This window comes from Anoplopoma fimbria, chromosome 9 (genome assembly GCF_027596085.1).
Source record: "Anoplopoma fimbria isolate UVic2021 breed Golden Eagle Sablefish chromosome 9, Afim_UVic_2022, whole genome shotgun sequence".
NCBI lineage: Eukaryota > Metazoa > Chordata > Actinopteri > Perciformes > Anoplopomatidae > Anoplopoma > Anoplopoma fimbria.
Window position 1 is genome coordinate 20,397,574 of NC_072457.1, and position 20,439 is coordinate 20,418,012.

Genomic DNA, 20,439 nt, shown 5'->3' on the forward strand with positions numbered 1-20,439 from the left:
GTTTTAATTCAGCTTGCAAATTCTTGGCTGGGGCAAAATGCCACTTCTGTTCCAAACATGCGCATGTGTATTTTTTATGACGTTGACGGTTGTAAAAATGGTCTATATGACAACTTGTTGGAATTGGAAGTTTCTGCCCACTGTACACTGTCTACTTCTCTTCCTTATTCATAAGAGCCTCCAAGTCTTTGATAACCATCAGAATACTGCAAGTCCTACAAAGGCACTACTGCAAGTATTACAAGGTCGGAATCTACCATGTAATGGCAACACCTCAGTTAGATGCTGGGGCGTAGTGTGGTTTATCTTATTGTGTCTGTTTTTTAGTGATCACGTATGGGAAACAAGCCCAGACTGCTACATGACTTTACACCAATAGAAAACAACCACAGAAGAAAATGTTCCACTAGACTGGCCAATCACATCGTATACTTCCTTTGACAGAAACGTCTGCAGGGGGCATGATATCTTTGAGAAAGAATGTTTCGCTGTCTTCTAACTCTCGGTCATCATCACACATGGAGAACCTGCACATTTTTCTGGTCGTTCTCCTAGGTGAGTCTTTTGAGACAAATTTTGATTACAATTGTTAGCTTGCAATATGAGAATAATTCATATACATTCTCATTGTTGTTGTGTTGAGCAGGAAACTACACCTGTTGTAATGTGAACACTGCGCACATTTCAATCTGCTTCTACTATTGTGTTTGTATTCCAGGAGTTGCATCCCACGGTCATGATTTGATTTCTGGATCAGTGTTGGAGAAAACGGTCAGACCAGGAGAAAACATCACTCTCTACTGCGACTGTACATTATCAAGTGGAGTATACATAGTGTGGTACAGGAACTGCTCTCATGAGAACCAGCCTTCTCTTGTCCTTAGATCAGGACCATTACCAAAATCCGAAGACTTCACTGACAATAGGTTTCAACTGAAACTTCCCCCTCGTTTTCATTTGGGGAGAAACTCTTCTTCTGAATCCTATGACCTGCTGATCCTGAACATCACTGATTCTGATGAGGGCTTCTACTACTGTGGAACTGAACAGACAACAGTGGAGAATGCAGAATACATTAATCGCAAAATGGATTACAGATATGGCAACGTCACCACAAGGATCCTATTCAGTGAGTATGCTGGCCTGACTTTGTTCCTGTAAGATCTATGTGTGACTGCATTGAATGTATAATTTGACTAAATGATTAGCATACTATAGGAAAATGTTTGCAGGCCCCAGATATACTTATATTAACGATCAAAAAGGTGAACTATCATGAAATCCTAGAGGAAGGTTATGGGTGTCAACAGCGGTGAAACAATATAATGGTGTATACAAATAATTATATTCTCAAATCTGAGAGCGCATGTATCTTAAGGGTTGTAAGTCATCCTTAAATGTGAATTTCCATATGTATTTTGACGCATAGTAGGCTTTGTGAACATTTTACATTTTGAATCTGACGCTCCATCAAAGTTAAAGGTTGCACTTTGCACTTCATTCTGAAAGATCTGAACATCTTGGCAGAACAAAAAGTAATGTCGATGCAGTATAATGTTTTGCTCTGCTCAATGAAAACTTGAGTTGTCAACAAACTTCACTGAATATAATTCAAGTCCAACAGTGTTTTTATTCTTGGGGCTCTAGGTTCCAGGGGTTATGAAACAGCTATAAAACTTATTTCAACAAGCAAAGAACTTTTATTATTATGAAATTATAACAAAATTTAGTTTTAACATTTTGGTGAGATCAGGGTTTAATGAAGCTAACTGACACAACTTTGTTTTTGATTTAGACTCCATTGAGCCTCACCATGAGACTCCACGAGACTGTGGTGAATGTTGCATTCTGCTGTTCTCCCTTTGTCCAGCTTTTGCTGTTCTCTCCTCTCTCCTCTCCTCTCTTCTGGTGTATCATCTCTGTCGGAAAAAAGGTAACCACTGTTTTTCTCTCCTTATGAGCTAAATGTCAGAAATACCCATGATAATCTACAAGATGAATTTTTATCACAAAGAACAGACACGTCTCTTTTTTCAATCTGTGTTTGAGTTAGGATGCACCATGTTGTCTGTAGTGATGTTGTATTGAATTTTTGCAGCTAAAGACCTTCAAGCTGATCAGAGAAGACCTGAAACAAGCCCGCATCAGGTAGGTGTAACAGTAAAATATACTGAGTCATGGTAATAAATCAGTACACGATCACGATTCTAAACAACAAATGTCAATTTTAGGATGAAGATGTGTGTTATGCTGCGCTGGAAATCCGCCAGGCATCACAGAGACCAAAGAAGAAGAAAACCCAGAGTTCTGACTTCAGCACCTATTCAGCCATCAATACTTCTAGGGTGTAGAGAGTCTAAAACAAAACCACAACCATTAGTATAAAACATCTAAGGATGGGATCAAACCAAGCGCAACACCAAATCAGGCCATGTAGCTGTAAAGTGTGAGGTGGAAATGGCCTCTTCACCCCCCTTTCTCAGACTGCGCCCATCTTTGAGCTTGAGCTTCCGTTTGATCACAACTACACATCTGTAAAGTTTCCTGAATGCACAGTTACGACGCTATTCAGGTCACAAAATCTGTCCACAGGCATACTAACAGATGGCAAAGTACTACAACCGCCCCTCTGTGGTAGTTCCCCCTTCAGTTGGTGTCTCCAGGACCACATTTTGCCTTGATGACACGCTCAGACTCTCAGGGTGAAAACAATAGACGCCTTGCAGCTGACGGTTACTGCTGGATGCCCCGTATTGTCTTACAGGTTCAAGTCCACTGTCAAACTTTAACATGCTTGCTATAAATCTACTGTGTGACATCAAAAAAGTAGACCTAAATATTTCTTATTATAGACTAACGTCAAAACCCAGCTCAGAAATGGTGTGCAGCATTTAAGAATGCAGAGTGAAAACCGACAGATAGCCATCGTCTATGCAATGCACATTTTGTCTTAGGTCCCAACACAATATAATGTATTGTAGCGAGCTAACGTTAGCTAACCTAAGTGTTAGCCTGCTGAATCAGCAGTCTCCGACAATATCAGTCAGCAGAAAACCTGAGGGGAGATTCCGTCCAATTCTGTTCTTTGATATCAAGGTGAGAAATCAGGTACCTCAGTTAACATTGTAAACATTATGGTCTCAATTGCTTGTTTCAAGTCTTCTTCAATACAGCATGATGTTCATTCAGTAAATGATGGTTCCATTCAGAGTCAAACAAACCATGAAACATTATGCTTTACGTTGTGGCTACCATCTAGTTTTCCGGTTTTGGAGTTGTGCCTGTTTTTGTTCAAACAACTTTAAACCTTTCTCAGTGTGTTTTTCAAGCTCATGAAATGTAATTGTAGCCCTTTTGATCGCCTAAAATGTCTTATTCAGCGTTGGGTTGTACTTAGCTCCACCCTCCCTTGTCATCTCTGGCTGCAAAAACAACAACATTGTGACAGCCAAAAAACAATATGGTGAAGGCCTAAAGCGGCAAATTCAAGGCTTCAAAGCGGCAGACCACAAACTTATACAAATTCAATTGTATAAAGATCAGTAATATTGAATGTAATTCCTTTGTAGGGATACGTATTGGCCATTCTGTCACTTATATTCTCCAATTCAAATCTGAGTGACAATCATTACCTAGAAATGATTTGTATAATAAAATGTTATGCAGAAAAAACTGTTGCTTTGTTGTTTGCTCACGGAAGTTGGAAAGCAATGATCAATTTCTTTACACCACTTATAATAAATAGTTTTTCAAAAAAAAAACTTCCAGAGAGAAATCCTGTTTGTTGTTGTTGATTACAATTCTGGTTCAGATTCATATTTTTTATTGAAATCGATCTGTAACATATAATAATGCTTTCAGGCAATTTCCTGCTCTTATCTCAAGTTAGCCATCAGCCCGGACCCTACAGAGTTTGTAACTGTAAGTATTTGTTATGTCGCAGCTCATTCTATTACAGAGGGAAAAGGACATATCAAACGAAGCCAAGATGGCTGCTGTTTCATACTTTTACTAAGCTTACTCATTTAAGGATGTCCCTGCCACATAGTTTCCAAGAAGTTAAAAAGACAACACAGAGGTGACAGTAAAGCCCACCACAAGTTCTTTTTAGTTTTTTTCATTCTTCACAGAGTAGACGTGGGTTTTCTTTAAGTTAAAAATGTATCGGATGCCCACATTAACATCCAGATAGAAAACCTCTTGGTTGTTGCTTCACGTTCACAGTTTTGATTGAAATCGATCTGTAATATTTCATAACGATGAGTGGTGGCGATGATTATGTCTCTGTAACAAGACACAAAGGCTGTTTTCAGACAATTTCCTGTTTATATCTCAAGTTTGCCATCAGCCCTCACATATACCCTTCACCGGTGGTGTGATACAATTCCGAATAAGCTTTACAGGAAACCCACAGCGAGAAACAGCTCAGCATACGGCCGCAGAGCTCAACAGCCTGAAGCGGCGGACAACTGGCCTGCTGAAGGTGTTGGTGGAATCGAGTTCCATCTGAGAAAATGTTTTTGCTTATTGTGAAACATACTATAAATAGTACACATGGTAGGAATCTCCACTAGCTCAGTGAAAACAGTGGTTGGTTGTTAGTTCAGATGTTATTTATGTCTACGACAGTCGGGCCAAAGCTTTGCAGCTCTCTCAGCTACATTTAGAAGTTTATTTCTGAATCTATGTCATATCATATCATATCATATCATATCATATCATATCATGGCAGCTGGGCAGCTCTTTCAGCCATCGGCTGATTCTACCAAAGAGCAGGACGGAGTGCTTCAGACGCTCATTTGTGCCCACTGCCATCAGACTGTACAACAGTTTGATGGCAGTTTTTTTTATTGTATAATATGTTGTATTTATTATCTGTTTGAGCTGCTGCAACACCTGAATTTCCCCAATGGGGATCAATAAAGGAATATCATAATAATATCAGTGACCACGTCCTGGCTTTGTGAGATCGACTGAGGTCTGCTCTGCGCTGCGTGAGCGTTCTTTGTTTGCAGAGAGATGCAGAGTGTGGTTTCATAAACAGATACCGTGGACAGTGGGGTTATTGTCTCGCTCAACAGTTTGTCTGCAACCTGATATCTAAACATCTTATGGCATTTTTGGATGGATGATTGTTGAAATTTGAATTTTTCCACACCATTTGAAGATGTTGTACCAGTACACACATTTTCATACACAATTACTTGCAATGAGGACGGAGTGGTATTTTGGGAAACACTTATACTTACTACTTACATACTTTTTTTCAAGGAAAACAGAAAAGGAAGGGGAAATGCTGATGGTGACCTCTCACTCCTAGTAACAGTTAACCAAACCAGTAAAACTCTCCTGACCTCTAGTGGAGATGTTAAGTAGTAATGCAAAAAGGACTGTCGTATCTTTCATGCGACAGTGCTGTTGAAGTGATGAGAAAGGATGCTCCGCGGACACTGTTCTTGCTGGTATAATGAAGTTTATTACACACAAGCAACACATGTCATGACGGACGTCTAGAGCGCCCGGAGGTCTCGAGTCGAATCTGTGAGTTCCCTGACTTTCGAGCTCTTACACCTCCTTATATAGTGTACATGTTATTCACATTTGGGCTGAAGTCAAGACCTTGTATGGGGCTCCGATATTCTTATACATTTGCCCTTTGGCCCCTTCGCCCTTTGGCCCCTTCGGCCCCTGGTATCCCGCACAACTGCTTCCTATATATCATATAAGACAAGAGCACTGGGGGCCTTAGTTGTATTGTGCAAGGCCTGAAAATATACCACAGGACCCAAGAGAAAATTTGACTCAAAACAGTCCAAACCAAATGACATAGTGCTAAATCATGATTGTAAATGTAATATAGCTGCTGAATTCTATTATTTCCAAAACAAAACAAACTGTGTTGACTCTGACCAGCCTGCCGTGCAGTGTGACAATATCTAATTCCCGGTGGCACAAAACAACAGGGCCAAAGCTAATTGACTTTATTTGCACAGAACAAGTAATGCAATTATCATATCGTATGCAATGAATTATCATGAAATCTTTTGGTATATACAATGATAAAATACTTACTAGAGACAAGTAAGACAAGACAAGTTTACAGTTAACAGGGTTTCTGTTCAGCACTGTGATAAAAGATTAAAATAAAGGGGTGAGTGTAGTAAAATAAAAACATAATGTGCTTAAAACAACACAAAAGAAATGACAACTTTAACAACTACTCTTATGCTGGCATATCTTTAGTAGCAGCAGCTAATACTGTAATACTTTAACTCAAAAAAAGTCAGTATTGAGAGGATTGAGATGTTAAACAAAAATTAAACAGCTGGAGAGACTTTTGATTTTATGTCTGCACACATGATCACTGTACTAATATTAATAATGACACAATGAAATCATCACTGTACTAATATTAATAAGCGCAGGACCGATTTCTACCGGCGAAATGCGTTTGTCTTATTTATGAATTATTAACGTCTGTATGTTTTGAAATTGGGATTGTGATGTCATTATTAAATAATCCAGAATATGATTATGTTTCCTCCTAAACACTTGAATTAATTGATCAGGCTCAATGTTTCGGGGTAAATTGGAATTACATAACTCATCAACCTGACACTCAGGAATTATTAGCCTCATATGAATGAATGGAAATGAAGATAAATGATGTAAAAAGTGTTTCTACTGACAGACAGACAGACTCTCCAACTCTTTAACTCTCTCTCTCTCTCTCTCTGACTTTTCGATCTGTTTAATCTGTGATCTGTCATCACTCTGGTATTAAACTCCAGTGATGATGAGTTATATGAGGGAAGGACAGAGGATGTCGCATGTGTACAGATTGTAAAGCCCTCTGAGGCAAATTTGTAATTTGTGATTCTGGGCTATACAAAATAAACTGAATTGAATTGAATTATATCAGATCAGAACGATCGGCTGCAGCGTCCAATCAGATAACAGATGAACGATGAGGGGGCGTGTCGGCCCTCACAACACTTCCTGGAAGGAAGCTCTCGTGCATCCTTTCTCATGGCTCCTCGGTTATCCCTCCTCTCTCCTCAATCCTCGGTGCTGAAATAAGAGCTTTGGGACAGCCGTCAATATGGCGGCACAAAACGACTTCCGGTTCAAGCAAGGAGCGAGGAGCGAGGAAACGACAAATAAGAGACTTGGGATGTACCCCTTGTGTATTAGTTAGCACACCTTGTCACAGTTCTTCCTCCATACTCTCAGTAGCTCCATACTCCCTGTCACTCTGTCTCACTCACCTAATTGGCTCACTCTGTTCACCTACCTGTCACTCTCTCTCAGTTCACTCCGGCCACTCCCAGTTTCACTTCCAGCTCTCAGCCCAGCCCCCTCTCTCTCACCACACTCTCCCTCACTCACCTAATCAGCCTCATGCAGTGCACCTGTCTGCCACACCCACCTCATCAGCACAATCCCTCTCACCTGCTCACTCTGCTGCACCTACACCCTGCAGTAGTTAAACCCCAGTCATTCACACACTCGCTGCCAGATCATTCGTTACATTCTAGACTAGATTACTGTAACTCCTTATTCTAGATTTATCCTTATTCTAGACTAGATTACTGTAACTCCTTATTATCAGGCTGCTCTAATAAGTCTCTTAAATCTTTACAGTTGATCCCCGGGCGCTTCATTGCAGCCCACTGCTCCTCCGGGATGGGTTAAATGCAGAGAAATAATTTCCCCATTGTGGGACTAATAAAGGATTGATTATTATTATTATTATTATTATTGATCCAGAATGCTGCAGCACGTGTTCTAACAAAAACTAAGAAAATAGATCATATTACTCCAGTATTAGCTTCTCTGCACTGGCTCCCTGTTAAATCAAGAATATAATTTAAAATTCTACTACTTACCTACAAAGCTCTAACTGGCCAGGCACCGTCTTATCTTAAGGAACTTATAGTTCCATATTACCCAACTAGAAAGCTGCGCTCAATCAATGCAGGTGTGGCACCCTGGACATTTGAATGGCTACAATTATTTGCAGGATTGTTAAGGTATTAGTGTGTGTTATTAACTTGTCCCCCCACACCATTATTTTCTGGTTATTATAATTTAAAACGCTTTGTGTTACTTCTAAACTAACCTGCTTTCACTTTAAGTAATCACTTTCGCCAATAGGGGGCAGTAGCGGTGACGCTGTAATTCTCAAGAGAAGCAAGTCAAGAGAAGCAAGTTAGTGAAGCCGTAGGAAAGGACAGTCAGGATAGCGGCAGTGAAAGATATTCACTCGAGACTGTCTTTTTGTTTGTATTCACAGAATTAAGAACTCATCTGGCAACTGAATGGAAATTGTCATCATTCAGTGTGTAACACAGGGTTACTTGTGGTTCCTAGAGTATATACAAGTAGGATGGGAGCCAGAGCCTTCAGTTATCAGGCTCTGTGGAACCAGGTTCCAGTTTCAGTCCGGGGGGCAGACACACTCACCACTTTTAAGAGCAGGCTTAAGACCTTCCTTTTTGATAGCGCTTATAGTTAGGGCTGGTTCTGGTTCGCCTTGGTCCAGCCCCTAGATATGCTGCTATGTGCCTAGACAGCCGGGGGACTACCTAGGATACACTGAGCTCCTCTCTCCTCTTCTCTCACTCCTTCTTTATGTATTGATCTCCTATTTATGCACATTACTGATTTTGCTTCTTCCCCGGAGTCCTTGTGCTTTCTCGCCTCGCAGGTTCCCAGGAACCGGGGTTATATTTGGACTGTCATCGTGCTACCTGCTGAGGCCCTGCTGACACCCACTACTACTACCACTATCATTATTAGTCACATTACTATTATTATTCCCTGTACTATTACGCTTATTGACTTGCTTCTACCCTGGAGTCTTTGTGCTTTCTCGCTTCGCAGGCTTCTATAAATCGTGGCTGTACCTGGACCGTGGTCGTGCATCCTGCTACGGCCCTGCTGACACCGACTGCTACCACCATTATTATTACTAGTCACATTACTATTACTATTACCTGTACCATTAAGCATTTTAGCTTTACTTCCACCCTGAAGATTTGTCTTGGCGGCTTTCCTGACTGTGCCTGTCTCGCCGGATATCCAGACTGCACCTGTCTTGCCGGCTTTCCTGACTGCGCCTGTCTCGCCGGCTTTCCAGACTGTGCCTGTCTCGCCGGCTTTCTGGCCGCTGCCTGCACCTCCTGTCCCGCCGGCTTTCCAGCTGACGCCTGTCCAGTCGGCGTTCAGGCCGACCTCTGACCCTTCGGCGTTACGGCCAACTCCTGTCCCGTCGGCGTTCCGGCCGACTCCTGTCCCGTCGGCATTCCTGCCGACTCCTGACCCGTCGGCGTCCCGGCCGACTCCTGGTTCAGCATCTCCCGGCCGACTCCTGTTTCAGCAGTTCCGTCCGACTCCTGTCCCGTCGGCGTTCCGGCCGACTCCTGACCCATCGGCGCCCCTGCCGACTCCTGTCCAGTCGGAGTTCCGGCCGACTCCTGTCCCGTCGGCACCCCGCAGACTCCTGACACATCAGCGCCCCTGCCGACTCCTGTTCCGTTGGCATCCTGGCCGACTCCTGACCTGTCGGCGCCCCGACCGACTCCTGTCCCGTCGGCGTTCCGGCCGACTCCTGACCCATCGTCGCCCCTGCCGACTCCTGTCCAGTCGGCGTTCCAGCCGATTCTTGACTTGTTGGCGTTCCGGTCGACTCCTGACCCGTCGCCGCCCCAGCCGACTCCTGACCAGTCGGCATTCAGGCTGACTCCTGACCCGTCGGCGTTCCGGCAGCGTCCCCCTGCACCTGTTCCCGCTGGGTCGCAGCGTCCCCCTGCTCTTGTTCCCGCTGGGTCGCAGCGTCCCCCTGCTCCTGTTCCCGCTGGGTCCCCCTGCTCCTGTTCCCGCTGGGTCCCCCTGCTCCTGTTCCCGCTGGGTCCCCCTGCTCCTGTTCCCGCTGGGTCCCCCTGCTCCTGTTCCCGCCTTGCCGCCAGAGCCCCAGGTCTGAGAGACCTTGCCGCCAGAGCCCCAGTCTCGAGAGCCCCAGTCTTGAGAGCCCCAGTCTCCAGAACCCCAGTCTCCAGAACCCCAGTCTCCAGAGCCCCAGTCTCCAGAGCCCCAGTCTCCAGAGCCTCTCGCCCGACCTCCAGAGAGGATCCGCCCGCCTCGAGAGACCCTCGCCCCCAGGGAGGCCCCTTCGGCCTGGTCGTCTCCATGGCCGACCCCCAGGGAGGCTCCGTCGGCCTGGTCGTCTTCGTGGCCGACCCCCAGAGAGGCGCTGTCGGCCTGGTCGTCCTCCAGTTCGCCCCCCCAGAGGGGTTCTGCCTGTCCGCCTTGGTTGTCCTCCTGTTCGCCCCCTCCAGAGGGGTTCTGCCTCTCCACCTTGCCTCAGCCTTCAAGGATTCTGACTCTGCGGCCTCGGAGGAGTTCTAAATAAAGCTCCAGAACTTTATCTGTCTCCTTGTCGTACTGCTCTTGGGTCCACACACCAACCGTGACACAAGGAAGCAGTAGCTATGCTGTAATCATGTTGTATTCATTTTCGCAGACAAAGAATCTCAAGTTCTCCAGGACGGGAACAAGGAAGGGGGATGCTGGGTCGCAGCGTCCCCCTGCTCTTGTTCCCGCTGGCACCCCGTCCGACTCCTGTCCCGTCGGCGTTCCGGCCGACTCCTGTTCCGTCGGCGTTCCTGCCGACTCCTGACGCATCGGCGCCCATGCCGATTCCTGTTCCGTCGGCGCCCCTGCCGACTCCTGTTACATCGGCGCCCCTGCCGACTCCTGTTCCGTCGGCATTCCAGCCGATTACTGACCTGACCTGAGCCCAGCCTGTCTCATAGACTCAAGCACCGCGGACACCCGCTGCATGTGCTCCGCCCAGCTGTTGCTGTGGATGATCACATCATCCAGGTAGGCGGCAGCATAAGCAGCGTGTGGACGCAGTACCCGGTCCATGAGACGTTGGAATGTGGCTGGGGCACCGAACAGCACGAAAGGAAGTGTGACGAATTGGTACAATCCGTACGGAGTGGAGAAAGCCGTCTTTTCCCTGGACTCTGGAGATAAGGGAATCTGCCAGTAGCCCTTGGTCAGATCCAGTGTCGTGAAAAAACGAGCCGTGCCGAGCCGGTCCAGGAGCTCGTCGACCCGGGGCATTGGATAGGCATCAAACCGTGACTCGTCATTCACCTTGCGGTAGTCCACACAGAACCGTATAGACCCATCCTTCTTGACAACCAGAACAATGGGGCTACACCAGGCACTATTGGACTCTTCTATTACCCCCATCTCCAGCATAGCTTTCAATTCTTTCTGAACTACCTTTCTTTTGTGTTCAGGCAACCGATAAGGCCGTGATCGTACTGTCACGCCTGGGCGAGTTTCAACATGGTGTTGTATAAGGTTGGTGCGTCCTGGCAGAGGGGAGAACACATCAGCAAAGCGCTGCTGCAACGCAGCCACATCTGCTCTCTGGGACTGAGTGAGATGGTCTTCACAACGGAGCGAGGCTGGATTGGTGGAATTTGGCACCTCAGGCCCCAACTCATCCCTCTCTTTCACGGTAGTCACCAGAGAAACAGGCTCTGCCTCTCTCCATGCTTTGAGGAGGTTGAGGTGGTAAATTTGTGTTGCCCCTCCCCTATCAGAACGCACAACCTCAAAGTCTACATCGCCCACTCGCTGTGTGACCACAAAGGGCCCTTGCCACTTAGCGAGCAGTTTGGAGCTGGAAGAGGGAAGTAATACAAGTACTTTATCTCCCGGTGCAAATTGTCTCAGCCTAGCCCCTCTGTTGTACAGGCGTTGTTGACGCTCCTGGGCCCTGAGCAAATTCTCCCGTGAACATTGCCCCAGTGTGTGGAGTTTTGCTCTCAGGTCCAGGACGTATTGAATCTCGTTTTTGCTTGGGCTCGGACCCTCCTCCCAGTTTTCCTTAACTAGGTCCAGAACCCCATGTGGTTTTCTGCCAAACAGCAGCTCAAAGGGAGAAAATCCTGTGGAGGCCTGGGGCACCTCCCGCACTGCAAACAACAGAGGGTCAAGCCACTTATCCCAATTTCCGACATCATCGTGTATGAACTTACGGATCATGGACTTCAAGGTTTTATTCAGGTGCTCAACAAGGCCATCGGTCTGTGGGTGGTAAACGCTAGTCCGAATTGCCTTGACGCCCAATAAACCATATAGTTCCCTTAATGTGCGTGACATAAACGAGGTGCCCTGGTCGGTCAGAATCTCTTTCGGGATTCCAACTCGGGAGATGACCTGAAACAGTGCCTGCGCAACACTCTTTGCAGAGATAGTGCGCAGCGGCACCACTTCAGGATATCGCGTTGCGTGGTCCACCAGAACTAACACAAAGCGATATCCTCGAGTGCTCCGGTGAAATGGCCCGATGAGGTCCATGCCAATGCGCTCAAACGGGACCTCAATTAGTGGCAATGGGCGCAATGGAGCTCTTGGGATGGCCGGTTGGTTTACCAGTTGGCATTCAGGGCAAGAGGCACACCAACGGCGCACCACTCCCCGAATCCCAGGCCAATAGAATCGGGCCATTATCCGGTCTAGTGTTTTGTCATACCCCATGTGACCAGCCATTGGGTTATAATGAGCCGCCCGGAAAACCATTTCCCGACGGCTTTCCGGCACCAACAATTGGGTAATATCTTCACCAGTCTGAGTGTCACGACTCACTCTATACAGTCTATCCCTAACCAATGAAAAGTGTGGGTATGTCGGTGGTGTGTCAGGGTGTACCATGTGACCATCAATTTGTATCACTTGGTCGAAGGCAAAGCGTAGAGTATTGTCACGAGACTGCTCCAGTGGAAAATCTTCCATGGAGTGTATTTCGGGAACCTGCGGGGCCCCTTGTGAGGGCACCACCGGTTCCCCCTCCCCTTCAGCAGCGTCGGACAACCTCGCATCACCACTGAGCACAGCACACATCCCACATGTCCCTGCCGGTCGCGATCGCACACCCACACATTGCCCCACTAACGTATGGAACCCAGACAAATCCGTGCCTAAAATCAGTGGGTGTGCAAGGTGGGAGCTAACCGCAGCCCTAATTCTATGCGTTTTGCCCCTGTGTTTAATTTCCACTGACACAACAGGATATCTGTGAACATCCCCATGCACACACCTTATCTCCACCCACTTTGCCTCTACCAACGCCCCGGGCCGAACCAAGTTCTGGTGGACCATGGACTGTGTACAGCCCGAGTCCACCATAGCCTGGTGTACACCCCCTTTAATCCTTACCGGAACGCTGTATGTCCCCCCCGGACCGGAGGAGGGTGCTGGCGGGCCGGCAACCCGGATCACCTGGCCGACCTCCATCAGTGGACATTCTCTGCGGAAGTGACCGGGCTGCCCACACCTCCAACACTCCTGCTCCGCCGGTGGTCCTCGGGGAGAAACCCGTCCTATCAAGGACGACTTTTTTATGTCCTGGAAATTTCCCCGCGAGGACGCTGGCAGGCCGAGCGCCGTAATTTGGGCCTCCCCTGACAGCAAGGGGAGCAGGCGCACGGACCACGCCGCCACCGGCCACCCGCACGCCGCCGCCGTCCCCTCGAACATCTCTAGGAAGGTCTGTGGGTCGTCTTCCGTGGACATCTTGTGGAGCGCGATGCCCGTGAGCGGTGACGGAGGGGGTGGAGCCGCCGCCCCCGACCGGGACAGCAGGCTCTCCAGGACCCGGGTCTGCATCTCCGCCTGGCTGTGGAGTGCCTCCATCTGCCGCCGGTTCACCTCTGCCTGTTGCTGGTGCATGGCCGCGATCTCCCCCAGCATCTGGGCCAACGCCGCCACCGGCTGTGTCTGCTGCTCCGTCATCACCGTGTTGAGGTCCCTCTTCAGGCGCCAGTGTAGCCGACTCTCGACTACCGTAGGTTCTCCCCAACACAGATACGGCTTCAGTGGGTAAGTTTAACAAAGGTATATTTATTTCATTCAAAATACAACACAAAATGCGGACCGTCGTGCGCTCCGTTTCGCTGCCCGGCTTCTCGGGCGCACTCGGTCCAACGTTCCCGGAACGCCACCACTCTGATGGCTTCACGCTCTCGTCTCAGTCCTCGTTCCGCGTGTGTGACTGTTCCTCTCTCGAACTCCCGTCTGCTACTGCTTAAGTAGATTCAGCATAATTAGCACCACATTCCAGCTGTCTTGATTGAACTCACCACGGCACTGTTCCCATGAACCACTCACACACCTCTCTCCCCTGCAGCTGAGCGCAGACCAAGTCCACTGCCACATTATTACAACCCTATTCCTTTCTGATCCACTTCCTTTTCTATTGATTTATCAAGGATTCAAAACATTGATGAAGTAGCAGGGTCTAAAATGAGATAATGTAAAGTCTGTATTACTTTACAGCCACTGTGACATTACCCCAAAACCTCTTCATACAGTCATCTTGTTTGCCAGATTTTCTGCTAAATCTGCCGCCAAAGTGCAAAAGCACCTGGAGGGATTCAGTCCCCAGTTACAAGGTCTGTACAGGTAGTCATTTGAAAACATGTTGTTTCTACAACACCACAGCCACACACACCAATAGGAACAACCACAGAAGAAACATTTCCAATCAACCAGCCAATCACAACTTGCATTTCCTTTAACGGAAAAGTCATGACATCAGGCAGTCAGACCAGTTTTGGTGTCTTTTTACACCAGGCCATCATCTCACATGGACGAGCTGCTTATTTTTCTGATCATTCTCCGAGGTAATTTTTTTAAACTTATTGAGTTATTGATGTTTTTGTTTTGAGCGGTAGTCTGCATCCAGTGTACTGGAAAAACAACCTTTAACCACTCATCTCACTTCTTGCTTTTGCAATTGTTTTGTTTTTCAAATAGTAGCATCCTACAGTCATGATTGGATCTCTGGATCAGTGTTGGAGGCGACAGTCAGACCAGGGGACAACATCACTCTCTACTGTGACTGCAAATTATCAAGTGGAGTATACATAGTGTGGTACAGGAACTGCTCTCATGAGAACCAGCCTGCTCTTGTCCTTAAAGTAACCCTTGAATCGAGGACTATCGTTGATGCGGCACGATTGATGAACCCCCTTCCTCGTTTCCACTATGTGAGGAACTATTCCTCTAACTCCTACGACTTGCTGATCATAAACACCACTGACTCTGATGAAGGCTTCTACTACCTCGGAACTGGACGTAATAAGGTGGAGGGTAACACAACAGATATGGCAACATAACAACAAAGATCCTATTCAGTAAGTACTCCGATCTGACTTCCTTTTGTGTCGTACTTGAGTGAGAGCAGATAGTAAAGGTGATGCAGCACTAGTTCACTGTTGCCGAATAGAAGTCAAGCAACAGAAAACCTAACTAACCCCTAACTCTAACAGAAATATCTTATGATAAACATGCTTTTATGTCTGGGAATATCTAGGTTTCTTGGTTACTGGAGTAGAGGAAAAGCTAATACCTATGTGACTTTGAACAAGTTAATAAACACTTTTCATTTCCCTTACATTTTCACGAGCTCAAAATATAACCAATACCCTTTGCAGAATTTATATACACAGTTTTTTGTTTTTCATAGGCCGTAGCAAACCTCACTGCCCGATTACACAAGACTGTGGTGTGTGCTGGAACCTGCTGTTCTCTCTGTGTCCAGCTTTTGTTGTTCTCTCCTCTGTGCTCTCCTCTCTTCTGGTTTATCACCTTTGTTATGAATGAATAGTGGTAAACAAAGATATGTTGGACGGGGGGGTGGGTGTACTTCTTCCAAGAAGTAACAACATAATACAGAGAAGCAAGAACTTTCCGTCACACACATTCTGTCACACTTCATCAAGCCACAGGAAACCCACATAGCGTATTAGCAACTGATACAGGCGGACTAGAGTTGCAGAGCACACTACTCTGTGACAAAAATACAGATGAAAACACGGATGCAGGATGCCAACAAGACCTATATGAAGAAGGTATTGTCTCCCTACAGCTGGAGCAAGACAAGGCCCCCCCTCAGGCCCATCATCAACAGCATCAGCTCAGTCACATGCAACAGAAGAAAACACCTTTTACATTAGGTTGGCAACACTGCACCCCACATCCAAAATGTCCAAGGGCTTTGTCATAAGACACAGATGAAACAGTGGTATGTTACAATTCCACCTGTCTTTCTATATGTGTACCAAACACTGGGAACTGTAAGGAAACAGAATAACAACCGAGACAACAGAACCAACCTCAGCCCAGATCAGGTATGTGCCCGCCTTCAGGTCACGCATAAAAATGCATAGTAAACGTTAAAAATATGGTATGTGATAGCACGGTTAAATTAAAGAACATCTTAAGGCTTCTACACAAGGAACAACATCAGCAACAACCTTTTGTTTAAAACAAATAGACAGGCAGTCTCTGCAGTCTATGCATAAAAGTGATTCTGTTTTCAATTATCAACATACAACTGCCTTCATCAGAGTGGCCGCAGAAGAAATAACCAGAAAAGTGACAAAACTCAGACAATTAGACAAATCGATCACCTGAAATTTCTCTTAGAATCAATGATGAATTAACTCATCTCTATATAACCATATAAACTCTATAAACAGATTCTGCATTCACATGAAACAGGGCAGGATTTTGTTATCGGAAGGCTTCTTGTTTTGATTGGTAGTCAATGTAGTATGAAACAAATCATGCTTAATACTACAAATGAAAGCTTACCTAAGTAAAAGTATGCAAGTATATAATCAAGATAATGTACTACAGTATAAAGGTAAGTGGTATAGTATAGTAGGTAGTTTATAAAAGTAAAACTAGCGACTCACTTTGCAGCTAAATGGGTTCTTAAGTTAATAATATTATTAGTGATGCAGTAACATGCTAAATGCAATTTAATGTTTAAACTGGCTGCAATAGAGCTAATTTTATTCATTATTATCTTCATCCACTATTAAACTGTGATCTCTAGGCTTTAGCTTTCAGTGCTGAATGTTTGACATCCTGGAAAAGTCCTTCAAACACATATCGTAGACTCTTCTGTCTGCTTCTCTCTGAAGTTGCTTTTTGGATTTTGAATGACTTGGGTGATCAGATGATTAATCCTCTAATTCCACCATCAGGTTCCAAATCATGGTTTTGCAAGAAATTATTTCACAACTTTTGGATGGTTTGACATGAAATTTGAAAGAGTGATCGATGCTCACACTTTTTGTGCAACCACTTGACTCAACATTTTAAGTTGCAATGACTAGGTTTCTCCAGTTTTTAGTCTACTGCCCATGTTACTGTCACGAGTGGCACTCTCTATTTTCTCAGTTTTTACAACAGCTGCTAGTGAAAACTAGTTCTGTTACATGTTTCAAAATGAGACAACTTTTTGATGCATAAGAAGGAAGTAAATTCAGGACACTGTTCTCTACTTTTGTCTTTGACTGTTGCATGTGCAAACACAATATTGGCATTCCTTTTTCTTAAATGAATTGCTGTTATAATACTGATTAATGTAATAATATTTCAGAGAAAAGTTTATATTATGTGGTTTTAAGCTTCACATAACAAAAAAGAAAAATAATATATTACTTTTTATAAATATTAATTTGATTTGTGTAGGAGTGTGGGAAACAAAAAGGGCTGAGAAAGGCTTTTTGTGGACGGAGTAAATAAACGTCGGCTTTATTTCACACTCTGCATTCGCACTCACTACACAACAAGCGCTCCCCCGTCCCACATCATTAACTCATCAACCCGCTAACGGTCATGGGTAATGTAGTTGAATAAACCTAACAAGTAAATATAACGTCAACAAGGCTAGCTCGCTGTGAATTCTAACCAATATTGTCCTGCTAGTGAGTGGTCACTACACACGTCCCCCAGAGTTCACAAGAACTAGCCCAAAAACGATCAGGGACCCTAATGACCCGCCCAAAACGATTCCGGGGCTCCCAAGCAGGCACAGGGGGCAGAGGCAGGGGGAAACAGCAGGCAGGCGACGAGCAGGCAGGCGGCGAGCAGGCACCGGACGGCAAGGCGGGGGCCCGCAGGAGCCAGGCTTGACATCGGGGACGTCCCAAGAGGGGGCGACCACGGCGAGGCGGCTGGGCCACCACAACAGGGCGGTCCAAGTCCAGATGGGCTGGTTTGAGGCGGTCCACCGAGATGCGTTCACTACCACCACCCACATCAACGACAAAGTTTTTGTCGCCAGCCTCCACAACCCGGTACGGACCATCATAGGGCGGCCGCAGTGGGCCCCGATGGGTGTCGGATAAACACATACTCCGCCGCCTGCAGATCAGGCGGGACACGCACCCGGGGGACGCCATGGTGTGAAGTTGGGATCGGCCGAAAAGACCTGGCCCTGTCCAGTAGAGCACTTCGCTGTTCCGGTGCTGACCAGGGGACTGTAGCGCAGGGAAGGAAATCCCCCGGGACCCGGAGGGGCTGGCCATAAACTAGCTCAGCAGAGGACGAGAGAAGGTCCTCTTTTGGGGCAGTACGGAGTCCCAGCATCACCCAAGGGAGTCTGTCGACCCAGCCGTCATCCCGGAGACCAGCCTTGAGGGCAGCCTTCATAGACCAGTGAAAACGTTCACAGAGGCCATTGGCTTGCGGATGATAAGCCGTAGTGTGGTGGAGGGAGACCCCTAACTGCTGGGTAATGGAAGTCCAAAGCTCGGAAGTGAACTGGGCCCCCCGATCAGAGGAAAGGTCAGAGGGGACTCCGAACCGGGCTACCCAGGTGCCGATGAAGGCACGAGCTACATCAGCTGTAGTAGTCGCGGACAGTGGGACAGCCTCTGGCCAACGGGTTGTCCTGTCCACCATCGTCAGGAGGTGAGTGTACCCCCTGGAGGGGGGAAGGGGCCCAACCAGGTCCACGTTCACGTGGTCGAAACGCCTTTCCGGCACTGTGAACTGCTCCAACGGGGCCTTAATGTGATGATGGACCTTGGCACGTTGGCATGCTACGCAGGTCCTCACCCAACCCCCTATGTCCGTCTTCATACCACGCCAGACGAACTTCGCCGCCATCAGACGTTGCGACGGCTTCCTGCCCGGGTGTGATAAACCATGTACTGCATCGAAAACCTGCCTTTTCCACGCCTGCGGAACCACTGGGCGCGGCTGTGCCATAGAAATATCACAAAGCAGCGTTGTGCCGCTGTCATCGAAGGGGACGTCCGCCAACCGGAGGCCAGAAACCTCCGTCCTGGATGTCAGGGTCCGAGGCTTGATCTGCAGCCATACGGGCGTAATCGATGCCGAGGTGGACAGCTCCGACGGCGGCACGAGAGAGGCAGTCAGCCATGGGGTTGTCCTTCCCCGCCACATGCCGGATGTCCGTGGTGAACTCCGAAATGAAAGCCAGATGACGCTGCTGCCTGGCAGACCACGGTTCCAACACCTTAGCCATGGCGAAAATCAACGGCTTGTGGTCCACAAAAACAGTGAACGGGCGAGCTTCCAGCAGGAAACGGAAATGCCTGACCGCTAAGTACAGGGCGAGGAGCTCACGGTCAAAGGTGCTGTACTTTTGCTCACTGGGCCGGAGCTGTCGGCTGAAAAACGCCAGGGGTTGCCAGATCCCCTTGACCAGCTGCTCAAAAACACCACCGACGGCATAGTCCGAGGCATCAGTCGTCAATGCCACGGAAGCTTCAGGCACGGGGTGAGTCAGCATAGTTGCGCCCGCGAGGGCCTCCTTAGTATCCGAGAACACCTTCAACATGTCGTCGGACCAGGCGATGGCGTGCTTGGGGGTCTTTGTCTTGAGAGCCTCGTACAGGGGGCGCATCAGGTGAGCAGCCTGGGGGATGAAGCGATGGTAAAATTCACCATCCCCAGGAACTCCTGCAGAGCCTTGACAGTGATAGGGCGTGGGAGCTGCTGCACAGCCTCCACCTTTGACGGCAGTGGGATCGCCCCAGCAGCAGTGATGTGGTGGCCAAGGAAGTCCATGGAAGGCAGCCCAAACCGGCACTTTGCTGGATTGATGATCAAGCCATGCTTATGGAGGCGACCGAAGAGGAGACGGAGGTGTGATAGGTGCTCTGCCTTGGATGTGCTGGCTACCAGGATGTCGTCCAGGTAAACAAACACAAAAGATAAGTCACGCAGCACGACGTCCATCAGACGCTGGAAGGTCTGTGCAGCATTCTTGAGGCGAACTCATCTTTCGCGATGGCGAGTTTGTGAGGGGAGAGGCGAGGCCCAAGGACTCGAGGCGAAGGGCCCTGGCATGCACAGGCGGGCCCTCAGTGGAGGTATGATGCACTACGCCGTGTTTGGTGGCCGCGGACGAGAAGGTAGGTGTCGTGATGTCCGAGAACTCCAACAGGAGGGGGGAGAAAACATCAGCCGGTGAGACGGCGCTGGACAGCTTCATCGCGGCCGCATCACTGCGCTCACATGACAAGGAGCCGAACATCTCAGCGTTGATGAGCCGACGGTTTCCCACATCCACCAGGAGACTGTTGG

General features: G+C 47.4%; 1 protein-coding gene across 1 annotated transcript; it reads left to right on the plus strand.

The window, feature by feature from the left end:
* The first annotated feature begins 354 nt into the window (after nt 1–354).
* On the plus strand, nt 355–3,719 carry LOC129095903 (uncharacterized). The gene is made up of 5 exons (XM_054604509.1): nt 355–555; nt 719–1,129; nt 1,796–1,933; nt 2,099–2,148; nt 2,232–3,719. The coding sequence occupies exons 1-5, from the start codon at nt 462–464 to the stop codon at nt 2,349–2,351; spliced, it is 813 nt and encodes a 270-aa protein (XP_054460484.1). The 5' UTR covers nt 355–461; the 3' UTR covers nt 2,352–3,719.
* Nucleotides 3,720–20,439: the final 16,720 nt, after the last annotated feature.

Excerpts from the sequence above, each read along its gene's own strand:
- LOC129095903 (XM_054604509.1), top strand. The coding sequence starts at position 462 with ATGATATCTTTGAGAAAGAATGTTTCGCTGTCTTCTAACTCTCGGTCA. Across the intron at positions 1,934-2,098 it reads TCATCTCTGTCGGAAAAAAG|CTAAAGACCTTCAAGCTGAT; the intron begins GTAACCACTGTT and ends GAATTTTTGCAG. Across the intron at positions 2,149-2,231 it reads CTGAAACAAGCCCGCATCAG|GATGAAGATGTGTGTTATGC; the intron begins GTAGGTGTAACA and ends TGTCAATTTTAG.